At 47.8% G+C, this 20125-nt stretch overlaps 1 protein-coding gene and 1 long non-coding RNA gene across 3 annotated transcripts in view; one reads left to right on the forward strand and one right to left on the reverse strand.

The window, feature by feature from the left end:
• Positions 1–20125, forward strand: part of NOD1 (nucleotide binding oligomerization domain containing 1) — a 57648-nt gene that overhangs the window by 32140 nt on the left and 5383 nt on the right. For both annotated transcript variants that reach the window (XM_074367287.1, XM_074367286.1), the window contains 8 exons: positions 776–2600; positions 5312–5395; positions 6824–6907; positions 7994–8077; positions 10459–10542; positions 11395–11478; positions 13786–13869; positions 16996–17079. In XM_074367287.1, coding sequence (XP_074223388.1) covers positions 776–2600; positions 5312–5395; positions 6824–6907; positions 7994–8077; positions 10459–10542; positions 11395–11478; positions 13786–13869; positions 16996–17079 — 2413 coding nt within the window. The remainder of the gene's footprint in view (positions 1–775; positions 2601–5311; positions 5396–6823; positions 6908–7993; positions 8078–10458; positions 10543–11394; positions 11479–13785; positions 13870–16995; positions 17080–20125) is intronic.
• LOC105081931 (uncharacterized) overlaps positions 8276–20125 on the reverse strand; it is a 35676-nt gene continuing 23826 nt past the window's right edge. Inside the window, exons 6-9 of the long non-coding RNA XR_012508132.1 lie at positions 17347–17518; positions 16593–16698; positions 11115–11330; positions 8276–10366 (exon numbers count right to left, since the gene is read on the reverse strand). This is a non-coding gene — a long non-coding RNA (uncharacterized LOC105081931). The remainder of the gene's footprint in view (positions 10367–11114; positions 11331–16592; positions 16699–17346; positions 17519–20125) is intronic.

The following is a 20125-nucleotide window of genomic DNA, read 5'->3' on the forward strand; positions in this document are numbered from 1 at the left end:
AAGCGCCAGTGATCCCCAGGGCTGGGCTGGTGTGCTCTGTGCAGTGTAAGAAGGCTGGGTTTTAGTTTATTTACTCGGTTGTGGTAAGGCAGCGTCCCACTGTAATTCATATTAATGTCAGATGTTGTATCTTATTGCCAAGTTTTAGCATTAGGTTTTGTGAGACTACCTGTTGTTTTTAGAGCAGTATAGTAAGCACAAAAAGGGTTAGGGCAGGGACAAAGGGGTACAGCTCAGTGGCAGAGCACATGCTTAGCATGCATGAGGTCCTGGGTTCAATCCTCAGTACCTCCATCAAAAATAAATAAATCTAACCCCCCACCCCAGTAAAACAAATTAAAACAAAACAATAAGGTTAGGGCAATTTTTTCTCAACAATACGCTTTTCCGTGGGGACTGGCTTGAGCTGTTTGAGCAGGACCCTGGGATTGGGCTGGGGTGGCAGGGCTATGTGGCTGGCCCTCAAATTTGAGGGGGCTTCAGTTTTTAGCCGTAGTTCAAAGACAGCTTGTACAGAGGGAAAAGGGAGCCTGTCTCAGACACTGATCCCAGCTGGCTGGCTAAATCGAGGTCAGGCAGGGAAATCGAGCCCCAAGGACCCGCAGATTCTGGAGTGCTGGCTCTTTGCATTCGAGGAGTCCTTGCACTTGGCTTCAGGCTCCAGGTTGTGGATTTGTGTGTCTGCTTCTCTGCCTGACCCCCCATGTGATGCTCTTTCCACCTGTGCTTCCCTCTCCCAATCTCCACCTCTCACCTGGCCCCACTCTCCCTGCAGTGAGCAGATACACCCAGAAGCTGCGACACCAGCTGGGCCGGGACTCCAAGTTCATCCTGTGCTACGCCCAAAAGGAGGAGCTGCTGCTGGAGGAGATGTACATGGACACCATCATGGAGCTGGTCAACTTCAACAACGAGAGCCTGGGCAGCCTGGGCAGCCTGGCCTGCGTCCTGGACCCCTCTACAGGTGTCCTCAATGAGCAGGGCGAGACCATCTTCATCTTTGGCGACGCGGGCGTGGGCAAGTCCATGCTGCTGCAGCGGCTGCAGGGCCTCTGGGCGGCGGGCCAGCTGGACACTGGGCTCAAGTTCTTCTTCCACTTCCGCTGCCGCACATTCAGTTGCTTCAAGGAGAGCGCCACGCTGTGTCTGCAGGACCTGCTCTTCAAGCACTACTGCTACCCGGAGCAGGACCCCGAGGAGGTGTTTGCTTTCCTGCTGCGCTTTCCCCACACGGCCCTCTTCACCTTCGACGGCCTGGACGAGCTCCACTCGGACTTCGACCTGAGCAGCCAGCCCGACACCTCCTCCCCCTGGGAGCCCGCGCACCCCCTGGTCCTGCTGGCCAACCTGCTCAGTGGGAAGCTGCTCAAGGGGGCACGCAAGCTGCTCACAGCCCGCACGGGGACCGAAATCCCACGCCATCTCCTTTGGAAGAAGGTGCTTCTGCGGGGCTTCTCCCCCAGCCACCTGCGGGCCTACACCGGGAGGATGTTCCCTGAGCGCGCCATGCGCCAGCACCTGCTGGACCAGCTGGAGGCCAACCCCAACCTCTGCAGCCTGTGTGCCGTGCCCCTCTTCTGCTGGATCATCTTCAGGTGTTTCCAGCATTTCCACGACGCCTTTGACAGCTCCCCGCAGCTGCCTGACTGCACGATAACGCTGACCGACATCTTCCTGCTGGTCACCGAGGTCCACCTGAACAGGACGCAGCCCACCAGCCTGGTGCAGCAGAACACGCGGAGCCAGACGGAGACCTTCCGCTCTGGCCTGGGCACTCTGCGCTCTCTGGGGCAGGTGGCCTACGGGGGCATGGATAAGAGCCTGTTTATCTTCAGCCAGGAGGAGGTGCAAGCCTCTGAAGTGCAGGAGGGGGACCTGCAGCTGGGCTTCCTGCGATCTGGGCTGGAGCTGGGCCTCGGAGGCGACCAGCAGTCCTATGAGTTTTTGCACCTAACCCTCCAGTCCTTCTTTGCTGCCCTCTTTCTCGTGCTGGACGACAAGGTGGGCAGCCAGGAGCTGCTCAGGTTCTTCCAGGAGTGGGCTCCTCCTGAGGAGGCAGCAGCCCCGTCCTGCTATCCCCCCTTCCTCCCCGTCCACTGCCTGGGGGGCCGTGGCCTGGCGAGGGAGGACCCCTTCAAGAACAAGGATCATTTTCATTTCACCAACCTCTTCCTGTGTGGGCTGTTGTCCAAAGGCAAACAGAAACTCCTGCAGCACCTGGTGCCCGCTGCTGCCCTGCGGAGGAAGCGCAAGGCCCTGTGGGCTCACCTGTTCGCCAGCCTGCGCTCCCACCTGAAGAACCTGCCCCGAGTTCAGTCTGGGGGCTTCAACCAGGTGCAGGCCATGCCCACCTTCATCTGGATGCTGCGCTGCATCTATGAGACGCAGAGCGAGAAGGCGGGGCGGCTGGCGGCCAGGGGCATCTGCGCCAACTACCTCAAGCTGACCTTCTGCAACGCCTACTCGGCTGACTGCAGCGCCCTCTCCTTCGTCCTACACCACTTCCGCAAGCAGCTCGCCCTCGACCTGGACAACAACAACCTCAACGACTACGGCGTGCGGGAGCTGCAGCCCTGCTTCAGCCGCCTCACCGTCATTAGGTGAGGCCGCTGGGTTCAGAGAATAGTTGGCGGGGCCGGGGCTCAGGGAACACGGGGACTAGCATCGTGGAGCGCAGTCTCCTGGATTACCCTGGGACTCGTGACCATGTGTCTTGGAACATCCTGACCTCTGTCTCAGGGTGGCAGAGGGCAAGGAGCAAAATGTGAAGTCAGGTGGACCTGGATTGGCCCCAGCTGGGTGTCCTTGAACAAATTGCTTAACCTCTCTGAGCCTCAGTGTCCTCATCTGGAAAAGGAGATTCTCTTATCCTAGCAATTACAGTGATTAACAATCAGCATTCATTGATTGAGAATGGGTGAAGCGATATACAAGTATTACCTGGTTTAATCCTTTTAACAATCCTAGAATGTCAGTGCTGTTATCTCCATCTTGGCAAAGGAGGAAGTGGAGGTACAGAGAAGTTAGTAAGTTGTTCGAGGTCACACAGCTGGGCCATGGTAAAGCCAGAATCATAAAGAACCTACTTTCTGAGATTCACATGAGGCTCCGAGAAAGCCCATGAAAAGTTTCTGGCATGTGAAAGCTTCTGTGTTTGCAGGTAAAGCTGACTTTGTGCTTATTAGCATTAGTTAGTTTCCCTGATCAAAGCCGGCAGCCCTGAGCTGCCAGGGATCTCGGTAAAGAACGCTGACTCCTGATTAGTTTCCTGTTTGATGGTTTAAAGGTAAGAAAAGCCAGTCTCCTTTCTTCTATTAGCATTTTCTGGATAAAATACACCTTGTAAATCTCTGTGGGGGTTTCAGTTCTCCACTACTTGGCTCATGCATTTCTGAAGAGCAGCAGGGATTTGGAACTGATTCCAGGTACCTGTGAACACCAGCACCAGAGTACATTGTGCAGGGATGAGTAGAATGTAGGGAGCCCAAGCCTGCCCTGGCCTGGGAATTGGAAGGCCTGGAATCTATTCTCTGAGCTCTTAGCCGGCGACTCTCCACTTGCAGCCTCATGCAGTCTCACACTCAGTGCCTCCCTGTGCCCATTTCAAAAAATGGAAACTCTGCATTAGTATGGTGGTCCTGACCCAGGCAGCTGTCCCCAGGTTTGCCTGCAAACCAGCAAGAGAGAAGGCAGGAGGAAATGAGCAACCCTAGGGAAGTACTCTGAGCTCCCCGAGGGCATCAGTGCAGATTAGTTTTGGCTGAGAGTCAGAGAAAACTCAAAATCCTGATGGCTTAGATGAGATACAAGCTTATTTGTCTCTTAAGCAAAAGTCTAGAGGAGGACAGTTCAGAGCTGCTATGGTACCTCCATGACCATCAGGAGCCCAGGTTCTCTTCTGCCTTGCTGCCCTGCTGCCCTCACTGACTTCTACCTCTTGGCCTAAAATGGCTGCTCAGGCTCCAGCCATTCAGTTGACGTTCTAGCCACCAGAGAGAAGGAAGGGCAAAGGATACGCCTCATTCTTTTAAGACGTCTCAGCTATTGCTAATGAGACTTTTGCTTAGATTTCATTGGCCAGACCTTAATCACATGTCCTCAGCTAAAAAATGGGGGATTTTGTTTCTAAGAAGGCCTAGCTATTGGGAGTGACTAGTAGGCTCTGCCATCCTAGGCTAGTCATGCAGTGTATGTACACACTGTGCCCCAGTGCCAGGGTAGGCACCATGAGGGAAGGGGCCCAGTGTCTGACCTGATCAATGTGATGTGGCCCCCAAATCAGGCTTTTACCTGTTCAGCCTTTTACATTTTACAGAGGTCAGCTTGTGGCCCAGTTTGGCCCATAGCTTGTGTTTATAGATGGAAGTTTTATTGGAACACAGTCACATTTATTTACCTATTGGCTGCTTCACTCTGCAGAGTTGAGTGGTTGCACTGTGACCGTATGGCCTAAAATGTTTGTTACCTGACCCTTTCCAGAAAAAATTACTGACCTCTAGTGTGTTACTTCATCCAACTCCTGACCCTTACGCTTATTCATCTCTGAGCCTTTTTCTGTTCCTCAGCCTCACCTAAATGATGGGGTGGAGGATTGAAAAGATGAGGGCAGTCTGTTATAGAGATTACTTGGTAGAAAAAAAGTATTTTTCATTTTAGCCAAATCAAAATATGCTGCTAGTATGGGGATTTCAAAGAACAATTCCAGCATGCGGCTGGCCCTTGTCCGGGAGATGCAGCTTGTGTGTTAAAGAGGAGAGGGAAAGTGTAGCTGCCAAGACCTGTCTCTTTGTCGACCTTCCCGCACAGAACCACACCACAGGAGCTGTCTACCTCAACTGACCTTTCAAGTCAGGTTTAGCTCATGTGTTTCTGGGTGGGGAGGCTGTTGGCATTTTGACTGGGACAGTTCTTGTGGGGACCCCTAACATCCGTGGCCCCACTTGCGAGATGGTGGGGCGGCCCCTCTCCCTGCCTTATCACCCCTAAATGTAGCTCCTCACGGTTCCAGATCTCATGCCCCCTGCTGTGTGGTGAGGCATGGAGGCCACTGGCAAATGCAGGCTATCAGAGGTGGCTGTCTGCACGTGTCCCTTATGTTGAATCAGGGCTGGGCTGTCGTATCGCCGATGGGCTGGTTCTGGAGGGTTTTTCGCCCCATGAAGACCGGGCTCTTTAGGGGCCACTTAGCCAGGGGGGCATTTATACCTGTGAAAACTCCAGGACCTGTAGGCTTCTGGATCCTTGTGGAATGAATGCTCTTTCACAGTGAGCAGCTGCTCTGATTTTTAACTTTCTTGGCTGTTGTTTTCAGACTCAGTGTAAACCAGATCACCGACAGTGGGGTGAAGGTGCTGTACGAAGAGCTGACCAAATACAAAATACTGACATTTTTAGGGTATGTATTTCTCAAGAACACGGGATAGCTGTACAGTAATAACAGAGTGGCAGGAAGTGGCCATTATGTGGCTCCCTGGATGGTTGAGGCTGATGGCCCCAGGGCAGCAGGAGGAGCACTGGGTGGGGAGCCAGAGTCCTGGGTCCCGCTCTTGGCTCACCCAGCAGCCCTCTGTTCGAGCAAGTCAGAGAATCCCCCTGAGCCTCAGCCTTCTCATCCCCCTTGTGTAATTGGGGTCCTAATGCAAGCAAATAGTTTGACCATTGGTGACTGAGGGACGTAATGACAGAATACCTGGGGATAGGTTTTATGAACGGGGGACTACTTCTGTAGTAGATTTCACTACTATGGGTCCGTGATCCGACATCCAGAACCTTTAGGGCAAGACACGAATCAGAAATCAGTGTACATGCTCTGTAGCAATGACATGACCGACTCTAGGGTAGCACCCCACTTCCAAGCACTTTTAATGTTTCTGCAGCAAAATGTACCAGTTGAAATAAAAACCACGAATAGCTCCACATCAGTTGCCAAAATAGTTAAGAAGAACTTTGGGCTTTCAGAGCCTTTGAGATGTTGGTGTTTGAGGTGAGAGTTTGTGGGCAAGTCCAGCCAGTCCCACGGCCACTGTTGACTCTAAACTAAGGCCAGTCTGTCAGCTTCTGTGGGCCTCAGTGTTCTCAGCTGTAACACAAGGCTCCCAGGCCTTGTGAAACACTGAAACACTCGATCCCAGGCTTCTGGAGTTCTGCGTGACCGTGGACACGGGAAACCTGTCTGCTTACCACTTTCAACTTTCTGCCTTATTGTTCAGTTGGCATCAAGTGGTAAAATGACTAAAAGGTAGACCCTGAGGTGTTCCAGTGCTTAGAAACTCCCCCCATCAAGATGCTGATCGTAATCTTAATCTAAACATACCCCTCCCCTACCACTTATCAAGCACTATGTGCAAGGGCTTGGAGTGAGCTCATACAATCCCGCTAACAACCCTGTGAGGGAGCTGTGGTTCTTATCCCTATATTACGGATGGAGAACTTAGGTAACTTATCTCCAGTCATAAAGCTGGGGAAAGTGGCAGAGGTGACCTTGAACTCAATCTGAGACCCAGGGCCCCAAACTCTGGTCTCCCCTCGCCCTTCCTTTCTCCTTTTGATCCAGACTTTGGAAATCAGCAGACAGCACCTACTCATTTTAAAAAAAATGGAAGTCATTTGTATCATTTTTTTTAGATTCCATATATAATAGAAAAAAACATTTAAAAATTAGATTATGGGGATAGTTGCAAGATTCTGCAATTGTACTAAAACCCATTAGATTGTACACTTTAAATGAGTGAATTTTATGGCATGTTAATTATATTTCAATAAAGCTGTTTAAGAGAAAAAAAATGGGGGTCATAAAATCTCACGGCTGTGTTTTCTCTCGAAGCTTATACAACAACCAGATCACCGATGTCGGAGCCAGGTACATCGCCAGAATCCTGGAGGAGTGCAAAGGCCTCACTCACCTGAAGTAAGCGGGGGGGCACGGCGGGTTCTTCAGTAGCTTCTCTTGGTCACCCTTCATTATTGACACAAAGAATAAATGTCACCCTAGAGCCGCCATCTGCTTGCCCAAGGCCACATTGGTCAAATCAGGACACCTGTGTGTCCAAGGTGAGCTGTGTGGGGCTCAGATTTTGGAAGGGCCACCTACCGTGGGCAGGGGGAGAGCTTGGCATTTTGGTTTTGTTAACTCCTGACAGGAAGATAGGTCACAACTATCACCCTTTCTGGAGGTCTTTTTCCCCTCGAAGAAATTCCTCATTGTCTTAGTCCATTCCAGGTTCTGTAACAAAATACTATAAACTACGTTTCTTATAAACACCAGACATTTATTTCTCACAGTTCTGGAGGCTAGGGTGTCCAGGATCAAAGTGCTAGCAGATTAGGTGCCTGGTAAGGGCCCGATTCCTGGTTCATAGACGGTGCCTGCTCACTGTGTCCTCATGTGGTGGTGAGAAAGGGGGAAAGGGAGCTTTCTTGGGCCTCATAAATCACTCATCCCATTCATGAGGGCTCCACCACCATGACCTTATCACTTCCCAAAGGCCCCGCCTCCTAGTACCACCACTTTGGGGTTAGGATTTCAACATATGGATTCTGGGCGGTGGAAGGGGCAAATATTTAAGACCATAGCAGCCATCATAGTTGCAAGCAAATGCTTGATCCTTGGCTCTGTCATAGGTGGAGGAGCCCCTGGTGCTGCCCTGGTGATGGCAACCTATACCTTGACCATTTGCAGTTGATGTGAGAACCTTCCCATCTGCTGATAGAAAGGGGTGATGCTCGGAGGTCACTTAAAGATCCCCCAGGAGAACTCAGGTCCCTGAGTTTCTGCAGAGATTGTGACCATCTCCTGGAGGGGAATCCCAACTGGCTCCGCTCAGGGCTCTGGGTCCCTCCCTGAGAGGAAGCCCAGGGCGTGGCTGCTGTGGGTCCCAGGAGAAAGACCACACCTCCCAGGAGGGACCCAAGGGGCTCTGTGCCGAGGACGAGGGTGGCCGACGCTGGAGCCCCCTCACGGCTGGAGCTGATGTGTGCACGTTTCTCTCGGCAGGCTGGGAAAAAACAAAATAACGAGTGAAGGAGGAAAGTGTCTTGCCCTGGCTGTGAAGAACAGCAAATCCATCTTTGAAGTTGGGTGAGTAGAGGCAAGGGCAGGTGTATGTGCGTATACAGCCTGCTCTGCGTACAGGAGCGCCTGCTGGTCTTTTTGTAGGTCCGTCTATCAAAGGACCGCTGGGGCAGGCTGTGGGGCAGAAGCTGCAGGGAGCCTCCACCACGGATGCCCTGAAGGGTGGGCCCCACTGGCTCTTGCATGGGAAGTGCCAGGATCGACTGCAATTTCAATCACACGGATTTTTATTTAATTCATGCAAATGGAGGGAACTGTCCTAGCCCTAAGAACACCACAGGCAGGTGTTCTTCATTTTAAGAATAATTATATGTTCACTGGAGGCTTTTTTTTAATGCAGTTTTTCTTATTATGGTAAAATATACATACCATAAAAGTTACCATTTTTAAGTGTACAGTTCAGTGGCATTAAATACATTCATATAGTTGTGCAAACATCACCACTATCCAGTTCCAGAACTCTTTCTTGCAAAACAGAAACTCTATACCCACTGAACAATAACTTGCCATTCTCCCCTCCCTGCAGCCCCTGGCAATCACCATTCTACTTTCTGTCCCTGTGAATATGACTACTGTAGGCAGTCACATAAGTTGAGTCATACAGTATCTGTCTTTTTGTGACTGGCTTGTTTTACTCAGCATAATATCCTCAAGGTTCATCCATGTTGTGGCATGTGTCACTTTCCCTTCCTTTTTAAGGCTGTGTAATAGTCCATTCTATCTATATACCACATTCTGTTGATCCATTCTTCTGTCAGTGGACACCTGGGTTGCGTCTACCTTTCAGCTCTTGTGAAGAATGCTGCTAGGGACACATGTGCACCGTGTATCTCTTTGAGACCCTACTTTCAATTCTTTCGGCTATATACCTAGAAGTGGAATTTGTGGATCAGATGGTAATTCTATTTCTAACTTTTTTGAGGAACTACCATATTGTTTCCATACCAGCTGTACCATTTTACGTTCCTACCAACAGTGCTCAAGGGTTCCAGTTTTTCCACATCCTCACCAACACTTGTTATTTTCTGGTTTTTTGACAGTAACCATCCTAATGGGTGTAAATTGGTACCTTACAATGGTTTTGATTCTAGAGGCTTTTTAAAGCTTTTTATATTGTTACAACTTTTTATCTTATTATAAAAGAAAAACAGAAAATTTTATCTCTAAGCTGGAAAATGTGGAAATTATAATTGAGATCTTCTCAGAAATAATCATTGTCAACGTCTGAGGTCAGTTAAGCTTTCCTGCTCTCTCTAATGCAATGCGTGTTCCCTCTACACTATTTTTTTTTAATATGATAGCGGTCGTATTTTATTCTACTTTTCTACTTAATCTCATGTTATGAGTAGTTTTCAACTTTACTAAAACTTTGATGCTATTCAATTGTACCTAGTACACACACTTTTTATGCAAAACACTGAAAACTCTCATTCTGGGGCTTTTGCAAGTCATACTGGTGTGGGGGGATGTTGGCAGGTTGCCTCCTTGGCAAGAACGTGTGGCTGGGGCAGCCCTGGTGCTGTTGTGGGGGGCCTGGCAGCCTTGCTTTCTGTAGACAGTGCCCCTCAGCCTCTTAGGAATAGCTGACGCTTCTTAAAGCTCCGGCACTGTTCTGAGGGCTTTGCTTGTACTGACTGACTTAATCCTCACAACACCTCTAGGAGGACATGCTGCTCCTCCTTTCCCTGCTTTACAGACAAGGAGACTAGGACCTAGGAGACACTGTATTTTGCCCAAGCAGGCAGAAGTAGTGGGTGGCAGGGCCAGGATGGAGCCCACTGTCTTACCCAGACCCTCCATTTAGCCAGAACTGCTCAGATTATCTACTCTGGTGGACAGAACAGGGCTTTGTCATTGCAGCTCCCCACCCAAATCGCAGCAATCTGGGTAGAACAGTTTGGTGACATCCTCTTTACATGCAGGGAACATTGCTGATTAGTTTTCTGAAAATGCTTCCTAATCTTCGCTTCATGCAGGAATGTCAGTGTCTTCCAGAACGTCTCTCACTGCTGTGCAGGGTCAGCTGGTTAGTGGGAGTCAGCGCCTCCACCCTCCTTTGGGGCTGCTGCGAGCCCTTATACCCTGTGGGTGACACTTCTGGGAGTCATGAGCTGAGGCTGACTGACAGCTCTCCGAAAGCTCAGGGGTGAGGCTTGGTGTCTAATTGTGCAGCCACCGATCTGACCCTGTTCACAAGGCTTTACTGCTCTTTGTCCTCTAGAGCAGTGCGCTGAGGGGCTGGTGCAGGGATTCATCTCCAGGCCTCAGCTTCCGGGATGGAGCAAAAACATCTGCCTGTTGAGAATACATACAGTCAAGTCTTGGCCACAAGCAGAAAATAAGGGATGAGAGTGAGATAACCTTCACTGTCTTGCCTCTGCCCGCAGGATGTGGGGCAATCAGATCGGTGATGAGGGAGCCAAGGCCTTCGCAGAGGCTCTGAGGAACCACCCCAGCTTGACCAACCTGAGGTGAGCGCTGTCTCCGGGGCCACCTGGTCACTCCATGGGACTCTTGTTTTACCAGGGGAGGAGCCCAGAAGAGGGTGGCTGGCACTCCTAACAGGGGAGGTATTTGTGTGTGCAGTTTTCCTTTTTCTTTTTAAAAACGTTTTTATTGACTATAAGAGACATACAGTAAAGGCATACAGAAAGCTTGAGTTTTCAGCTCCATGGTGTGACACATGCACATGCCAGTCAGACCAAGACAGGGTGCTGCCAGCCCCCGCCACCTCCCCAGGCCCCCTGGAGGTGGGGAAGGAATTCTTCAGTCCAAATAAAACTGAAAGGGACACTGGGCAACAGATTCCTGTCCCTCTGTCACCCTCAGGATGGTGCTGGGACAAGCAGGAACCTGTTATCTCGGGAAACAGACCTGCTCCTCCCCAACCCTCCTTTTCTGGCCGAATCTCTGAGGCTTGGATGTCTCCCAGTTGCCCGTGTCCTTCCTGTCACTGGCAGAGAGTCTAATATGGTAGGGGCAATAGCAGAGTTCCTTTCTTATGAGAGCAGAGGAAGCTTCTCCAGGCCTCGCTGATAGGTACCTGTGAGATGTCAGCCCGGCCTCCTCAGCCTGCAGTTGGCTGTGTCCCAAGTGTTGCTGATGTTCCGTTTCCTGTCTGGCCTCTCCTTGAGCAGTCTGCTGCCTGTCCTGCTCGAGCCTGAGCAGATGCTGGCGAGGCCGACACTTCTGCTTCCTGCCTCAAATCAGCCGGGGCAGGGGCCACCTCCAGGCAGAGTCTTCGTGGCTGTTTGAGTTGCTGAAACCAAAGCCAAATGTGGATGTGTTTCTAATAATTTACTCCAAATGTTTTTTCTCCCTAGTCTCGCATTCAATGGCATCTCTACAGAAGGAGGAAAGAGTCTCGCATGGGCCCTGCAGCGGAATGCATCTCTGAGAATATTATGGTAATGACCAGAGTCATTTTGAAAGGTTGGGTCTCAGGGATTTTTCCAAAGGCCGCGCATCACCTGGAATCTTAACTGAAAGGATGCCTCCCCATTGAAAAGGCCCTAGGACTTTCCCCGAAGGTAGGTTTGTAATTTAATTTCCTTCTAGAGAAGAAAACAGCCATTCCCAGGAGGACAAACAGGTACAGAAGGGGTTGGGGGGTGGATCCTAGGAGCTTGAGTCTGAGACCTTAGCCTTCTTTGCCACCCTGGGCCTTGGGCAAACCAGAAGACTAGCCATTCTAACTGTCAGGACATCCTTGGAACACCCTCAGGTAGGTCTCATGAGGTCCAACTTTCATGTACGTGGCTCAGCATTTTCTCTTAAACTTCCTCCTCCCAGGCCGTCCCGTCAGGATTTGGCCTTCATGCTGTAACTCACCTGTCACCTGTCCTCACTCCCTCTGCGCTCCAGGGCCACTAATTATGTTGCCTTCTACTAGTGCTTTTATTTTCTTTTAGTTATTCCTTTTTTCGGTCATTTACCCTATTTTTATTGTATTTTATTTACTTGACCGTATCATAAATTGCTGCCAGGTCAGGAAGTTTTATATTGCATATCTCTGTATCCTCCTCATGAGATACTGGTTAAATGAGTTAATGAAAATGTCCTCATTATGAGAATTCTGATACTAGATCTGCTGGCCCGTAGTTGCATTTTCATTTTAAAAGATTTTGAAAAGTAATACAAGCTTTTTTGAAAAAAGTGTAAGACACTGAAGTCTCGAAAGTAGGAAGTGAAAGTACCTCCACCCTCTTTTTCTCTAAATATCTTTTTCTTCTAGCATTTGAATGTATATTCAAATAAATAACCCTTTTCTCACAAAATAGAGTAACATTTAGCAAGTGGCTTTAAAAAATATCTCAACCATATATTGTACATATTTTACATGTCCCTTTATGTCAGGGCTTCTCAATCTCAACACTGTCAACATTTTGGTTGAGACGCTGTCCTGTGCATTGTAAGATGTTTAGCAGAGCCCGTGGCCTCTACCCGTTTGATACCAGCAGTGACCTCCAATTGTGACAATCAAAATTGTCTCCAGACGCTGGCAAGTGTCCTCTGGAGGGGAAATCACGAAGAACCACAGCTCTACATAGATAAGAATGATGTCAGTCCCCTGCGTATGTTGAGTACTGACTGTACACCACGCATTGTTCTCAGCCTTTTCCATGTATTAACTCACTCTCACCACTACCCTGTGAGGTCTGTACCATTACTGTTTACATTTACTGGTGAGAAAACTCAGGCCCAGGGAAATGAAACCACCTGCTGTGGTCACCCTGCTAATTAAGCAATTCCAGCTGGCATGTCTGGCTTCAGCATCTTAAGCACTGTGCTCTCTGTCCTGTTCTTCATCCTACCTCATTCTAAGGGCTGCACAGCATCCCTCTGAATGTATACTCACAATCTATTTTGCCAGGTGCTTCTGTTGATACTTAGGTTTGTTCATGTTGTACATTATGACTGCACATACTGCAATCAATACTGCACGTACAGTCCTGTGTGTAATGTCTTTGCACACAGGGGTCAATTTCTAGAAGTCCAATTGTTGGCCCAAAGTGTAGTAACACATTGAAAATTTGGATAGACACTACCAAACTGCCCTTCAAGGAGTGATTTTTTAAAATGTTCTTTCTATTCCATTTTTCTTCCCTATTTTTTATCCACGGGTACAACAGGGTCCAATCCTACTTACAACCAGGAGCTTCTAGCCCTCTGTGCTTTATCCAGACCACTTCTGGGTTTTTAAGAACAATTGAGAGACTTCCTGAACTTTCAGTCACAGAACTTGAGTCCTTCATAACTGGCCTCAGAGCAAAGTGATGAACACATTTTAACGCGCATTCAGCAGGCTTTTCTAGGTCTTCATCTGACTGGCTTTGGTAATATGCTGCCCATGGTGTTCAAGTGACCTTGGGACTGAAGAGAAGACTGGAGAAGCAGGCATTGGCCCCTTGTTTTCTGTGGGCCCCCGCTTCTGTGAGATCTGAGGGCTCAGCGAGGATGGGGAGGGAGTATAGGCTTCCCCACAGCAGCAGGACTAAGTAGAAGCTTGAGTGAGGGATTTGCACAAGAAATGAACCATCATTGTCTGTCAGGCTCAGAGGCTGGGCTTGGAGCCTGGCTGTTTGCTGGGTTCTCAGCGAGTGATTAGCAGCACAGGCTGGAGACTCCTGGGCCAGGATCCCACTTCTGTGAACTCATTAAAGAGTGTGTACCAGGCAGGGCTGTCCTGAGTCAGTACTTCCTTTCTTTTCTAGGCTCACCAAAAATGAACTTAATGATGAAGTGGCTGAGAGCTTGGCAGAGATGTTGAAAGTCAACCAGACGTTGAAACATTTATGGTAATTCAGATTTCAACACCTGTGCTTTTTTTAAAAACATATTTTTGAGATAAAATTCACATACCATAAGTCACTCTTTTGAAGTGTACAATTCAGTGGTTTTTAGCTTATTCATAAGGATGTACAATCATCACCACTATCTAATTCTGGAACAGTTTTTCCTACCCACCTCCTCTATCTCAAAAAGCCTGTATGTGTTAAGCAATCACTCCCCATCCTTCTCCTCCCTTACTCCCTGGCACCCACTTATCTACTTTCAGTCTCTATGCATTGGCCTATTCTGGGCATTTCATAGAAGTGCAGTCATACAGTAGGTGACCTTTTGTTTCTATGTTCTTTCACGAGCATGTGTTGAGGGTTCATCCACACTGTAGCACGTATCAGTACTCCCTTGCTGTTTATGGCTGATTGATAATGTGCTGTGTGGATAGTTCACATTATGATTGTCCACTCATCAGGTGGTGGACATTTGGGTTGCTTCTACTTTATGACTATTATACATGACTGTTCACAGTAGCATTATTCATATGTTTTCATTTTTCTTTGGTATATTCTTAGGAATAGGATTGCTGGGTCATCTGGTCACTCTGTTCACTGCCAAATTGTATTCCAAAGTGGTTTTGCTATTTACATTCCCACCAGTCATGGATAAGGGTCCCCATTTCTCTGCATCCTCACCAACACTTGTTATTGTTCATCTTTGGTTGGGGTCATGCCATCTTAGTGGGTATAACATGGTATCTCATAGTGGTTTTGATTTGTATTTCCCTGATGGCTTACAATGCTGGGTGTCTTTTCATGTGCATACTGGCTGGCCATTTGTGTAACTTCTCTGAAGAGTTGTCTCCACATTCTTTGTCCATTTGTAAATTGGGTTATTTGTCTTTTTATTGCTGAGTTGTTACAGTTCCTTATTCTGGTACTAGATATTTACTAGATACATGATTTGCAAACATTTCCTCTCTCTGTAGGGTTTTTTTCACTTTCTTCAGGTGACCTTTGAAGCAGCAAAGTTTTTAATTTTGATGAAGTCCATTTATCTGTTTTTTCTTTAGTTACTTGTGCTTTAGGTATCTTACTAAGAAATCACTGCCCAAATCCAAGGTGACAAAGACTTCAGTGTTATAGTTTCGCTCTTACATTTAGGTCTTTGCTCCATTTGAAGTTAATTTCTGTGTATGGTATGAGGTATAGGGGTCCAGCTTCATTTTATTGTATGTAGCTTTTCAGTTGTCCCAGCACCACCTGATGAAAAGACACTCTTTCCCTTTTGAATGGCCCTGACATTTTTGTCAAAAATCAGCTGACCATAAATGTGTGTGTTTATTTCTGAACTTCCTATTCTGGTTCGTTGAGCCATCTGTCTATCCTTATGCCAGGACCACACTGTCCTAATTATTGTAACTTGGTAAGTTTTGAAATCAGGAAGTATGAGTCTTCCAACTTTGTTCTTTCTCTATGTATATATATTTTTTGTGTCTTGAATTCTATGAATTTTAGATCACCATGTCAATTTCTGTTAAAAACAAACTCCAGAGTGTTCTACTTTTACACCTGTTTTTTTCTCCTTTTTGGCCTGTAGACTGTTTTATGCCCTTCCTTAGGTGTCAGGCCAGCCCCTCCTGAGAAGAACAGAGCATAAACAGGGCTGCAGAGTGAGTCTTAGCTGCTTTGTGCTTGCACAGACTACACTGGCCACACTGAAGTCATCCCTGGTGGCCACACATGCCTGAGCACCGCCAAACTTTTTACATATCCTCCAACCCAGACTCTTGTCAGGTCTCGGCTACAGGCAGCTCATCCTGCCCCCAGCAGTACCAGCAGAGTTTAACTGAATTCAGAACTCTGTGCCCACTTCCAGGTTCTGTTTTTGCTCCTTTTGCAAAAATTTCCAAGTTACATGGTAGTCATGCTTACCAGAAGGTCATCACCTCTGCCACTGGACCCCCAGTCTTTGGGAAGTGTGATGGGGATCCATGGGTCCCCTGTGTGCTTGGGCAGTAATGGTGACAAGAGGTCCTTACCACTGGGCACCATGGTAGAGAACTACTTCATACACATCCTACTGAAACCCCACACACCCCAGGGTAGGGAGGGGTTCTCTTACAGTTATTCTCATTTTATAGATCAGGCAACCCAGGCACAGACAGCTTAAGTGTATTTCTTTCACGGATCTGTAGCTGAAAAGTGGGGAGTGGATGTGTGTATATGAGGGGAGCTTTTAACCACTATGCTTTACTGCCTCTTTAAGGGGTTGGCTTATTTTCTGTAATCTCATTAATCAGGGTAACATAGGCCCTCATCTTCCTGGTAAGGCTACCATGAGTCAGTGCCTACAATTTTTAAGGGAGAACTTCAGCAGTAGCCTTATTCTACAGATAGCCAGGAGGCAGCCTGTGATGGAGTGCAGACATATCACTGCCTTGTGCTGCACGTGCTTCCTTGTTGGGGCGGAAGCACAGCCTCCCAGGGGAGCATTTCAGGAATGGCCTGGGCTGCCCAGCTGTATCTGAAACCTCTGTTTCATTTGGATCACTGCTTCCCAGCATAGTGGGGCATACTTTTACATTTTAGAGGCCCCATTATCGATGCTTTCCCTTGGGACCCCTTAGTAGCAACTGAACTGTTTCTCCTCCTTCCCTCTCAGATGTTGGGGAAGACATGGAGGGAAGCCTTTGTTCCCCCAAAGAAGAGAATGGTCAGCTCTTTAAAAACTGTCTTACCTTTCTCTAGCCACCTGGAAGGAGACATCAGACTGCTGGTTCTCCAAATGGTTTCTTAGAAATTGTTGTTTAGACTGGTAGTCTCCATGTTTTTGATTGGGCACCCCTGCAATGAAAAATGTCAAGCACTTACACACAAGTATGTTCATCTGTTAAACTACCTACATTTGAATATACAGATATATTATGCTCACTAAAAAGTATACAGAAAATTAAACATTTTAAAGCTTGTCATTTATTCTTGTGGATCTGATCTAGACAATCTTAGCCAGATTAAAAGTCACATGGACTCAGTTTTTCCCCTGACCCTGTCTCTTATCCTATCAAACCCTCCTAACTCCCAAATGAAGTAGGCAGATTTAATCCAGTATTATTGGATACAAAAGGTATGTTCTTCTTTCAGGCTTATCCAGAACCAGATCACAGCCAAGGGGATGGCCCAGTTGGCAGATGCGTTACAGAAGAACACTGGCATAATGGAGATCTGGTAAGACTGACCTACCACTTGCTATAATGATAATAGTGATTATTTACACAGTACCTCTGACTATGTGCCATGCACAATGTAGGGCAATTTCTATTTATTTCTCATCTTTCCAACAATCTGTAAACATAGATGTACGAACTGGGGCCCAGGCTAAGGTCAGACATAAGAGGAGAAGCTGAAATTCTGCCCCGACAGCCTGACTCCATAGTCAGGGCTCTCCTCCCTAGCACCCTGTCCTGTCTCTTGGTTGCATGGGGGCAAACAGACCTGCAGAAGGATTCCTGCTGAAGGTGAATCACTCCGGGACTCATGAGACTGAGAGATGGCTGGGTGGACGTGGAGTTTGAAGCTCATTCTTTTCCTTCTCTGGGCTTCCAGGCTGGGTTTGAGCTGACTGTGCTCTTTCTTGGCTTCCTGTTTCTGCTCTGAGGACTCACTTCTGCTAGTGAAAGAAAAGCACATGGTCTGCTTTAGTACAACCTTGAGCCTTGTTCCATTTCTTGTGCCTCCCACAGGACACATGCAGCCCCAAGGTGGGACTGGCCTGTAGCATGTGCGGGGAGGGGGTCCCATTAGTAACAGCAGTGACAGAACTGGGTTAAGTGCTGGGGAAACAGCAGTTAACTGGACAGAAAGGGCCCTGATTGCTTTAGAGTACTGGTATAACTGAGCTGAAAACAGGGCCCCGGGACCCTGAACCCAGACCCCCAAGTGCTCTGGAATTTGCTCTCTATCCCAGGCCTGAGATAGCCAGCAGGGATGAGGCTTAGACTGGTGGAGAACCTGACAGAGGGCAGAGACCACAAGAGTTCATGCTCCCTGAGATCCACAAAACAGCTGCACTGTGACCCAAACCCTCAGCTCGGGGGGTAGTTACTCATTGATTACAGTACTTTCTTTTTCCATGGCTGGGGAGAATAATTTCACAGCCAAAAAAAAAAGGTACAGCTAGCTCCCTGACCTCAGCCCCTAGAATAGTGTTTTTTAAACTTTACTTTGATTTTATGATCCATTAACAAGTTCCAGTTTTGTGGGTTGCAACCAGCATTATTTAAAAAATGAAATGGAACAGAATACCAGAATGCACTGTGCATAGGATGAAGTATTATTTCATAATCTTGTTTCATTTCTGGGTGTGTGCATATGCACAGATGCTGGTTCACAATGTAAAATGTTCTTATTTGGGGGGTCACTGTCAAAAAGACATTTGAAACCACTGTCCTAGAGAGAGCCCAGCTTCAACCAGACTGACAGAACGTCAGTGACAGAACACTCCTCAGCCCGGAAGGCACTGGCGAACCAACAGTATTTTAGGTCACATTAATCTCTAGCTGCCCTCAGCCTGTGATCCCTTCCCTAGAACCACCTGCTGGCTCTTGTTTGAGGACAGCAGGCAAGGAGGGAGAGGTAGGGGGCAGGCCAGGCTGCAGAACAGGTCGTGGACCACAGTTGACTTCCACTCTTCTCAGTGGCTGGTTAGGACAGCTGTAGGATACACAGCTGCTTTAATTCTGTCAGGCTCGAAAATGGGCCTTTGTTGCCTGCCAAGGACCAGTGTTCCTACACAAGGGACGATTTTTGTAGGGCCAGGAGTCTAGCTTCAAGGTATGCTATGCAGAGCCTAGAGGTGCTGGTGCCAGGGCGGATTCAGAGGAGGGCTCGGGTGCTGGAAGCATCTTGTCCCAGGTGTGTGACAGGGCCCTGCAAAGGTGGACTAGAGCTGCAGCTGCTTACAGGCAGTGCACAAGTGGCACACAAACCCCACTTACTCCGGCACTCCCCTCCTTTGGGGCAAAGGCCTCAGTGCAGGGAGAAGGAAAGACACAAAGGGAACAGAGCCAGCTCAAGCCTGACCCTCAGGGCATCCACTCCAGCAACTTAGAATCAAACCCCACCCTGTGTGACTGTCACTGAGCAGAGAAGTCCCACATCACGCCCTGTGCAGGCTCCAGCAACTCCAGCACCAGCCACACCCACTATCAAGGTGTGACATGGCTGAAGAAAGGCGTAGCTGGCATCCACATCATTCCAGCCCTTGCACCAAAGACAGTGGGCATGCACAGTCTACACAGGGACACACCCAGATAAAAACACCCCTTCAAGACCATAATAAATGACTGTTTCATCTAAATTCATAGAGACAGAGAAAGTTGAGTAAAATTAAAAGGCAGAGGAACCACTCTCAATTAAAAGAGCAAGAGAAAACCCCTAAAAAAGTAATGAAATGTAAGTTCAAAACGCTGGTAATAAAAATGCTGAGTTAAGAGAACTGATCTAAGCACAGATCATTTTAACAAAAAACTAGAAACTAAAAAGACCCAATGAAAAAACAGTTCGATTTCTGAGATAAAAAGCATTCTAGAAGAAATGAATAGCAGACTAAGTGACACAGGACACATAAATGGTCTGGAAGATAGAATAGTGGAAAGCACCCAATCAGTACAGTAGACAGACAAATGAAAAAACAATGAAAGGAACATATGAGATCTACATGGTAATGGAAAATGTGCCAACATATGCAGTATAGGGGTTCCAGAAACAGAAGTGAGAAGGGATTTGAAAATGTATTTGAAGAAGTTATAGCTGAAAACTTCCTAAAGCGAAAGAAGGAAACAGATATCCAGGTACAGGAAACACAGAGGATCCCAAAAAAGATGAACCCAAACAGACCCCCCACACACACCTTTAAAGAGGAATTCTAAAGGCAGCAAGAGAAAAACAAAGTCATATACAAGGGAATCCCCATAAAGCTATTAGCAGATTTCTCTGCAGAGACCTTGCAGGCCAGAAGGGAATGGCAAGATATATTCAAAGTCCTGAAAGGGAAAAACCTACACCCTAGGATACTCAACCCAGAAAGATGATCATTTAGAACAGAAGGAGACATAAGGAATTTCTCAGACAAGCAAACTAAAAGAATTCAGCAATACTAAACCTACCCTAAAAATGTTGAAAGATCTTCTCTAAATGGAAAAGAAGAGTCTAGGAAAGGGAAGAATCCCAATAGGAAAGGCAAACATATAGTGAAGGTTGAAGATCACTTCAG

Source organism: Camelus bactrianus, chromosome 7 (assembly GCF_048773025.1).
Source record: "Camelus bactrianus isolate YW-2024 breed Bactrian camel chromosome 7, ASM4877302v1, whole genome shotgun sequence".
In the NCBI taxonomy this organism is placed as follows: domain Eukaryota; kingdom Metazoa; phylum Chordata; class Mammalia; order Artiodactyla; family Camelidae; genus Camelus; species Camelus bactrianus.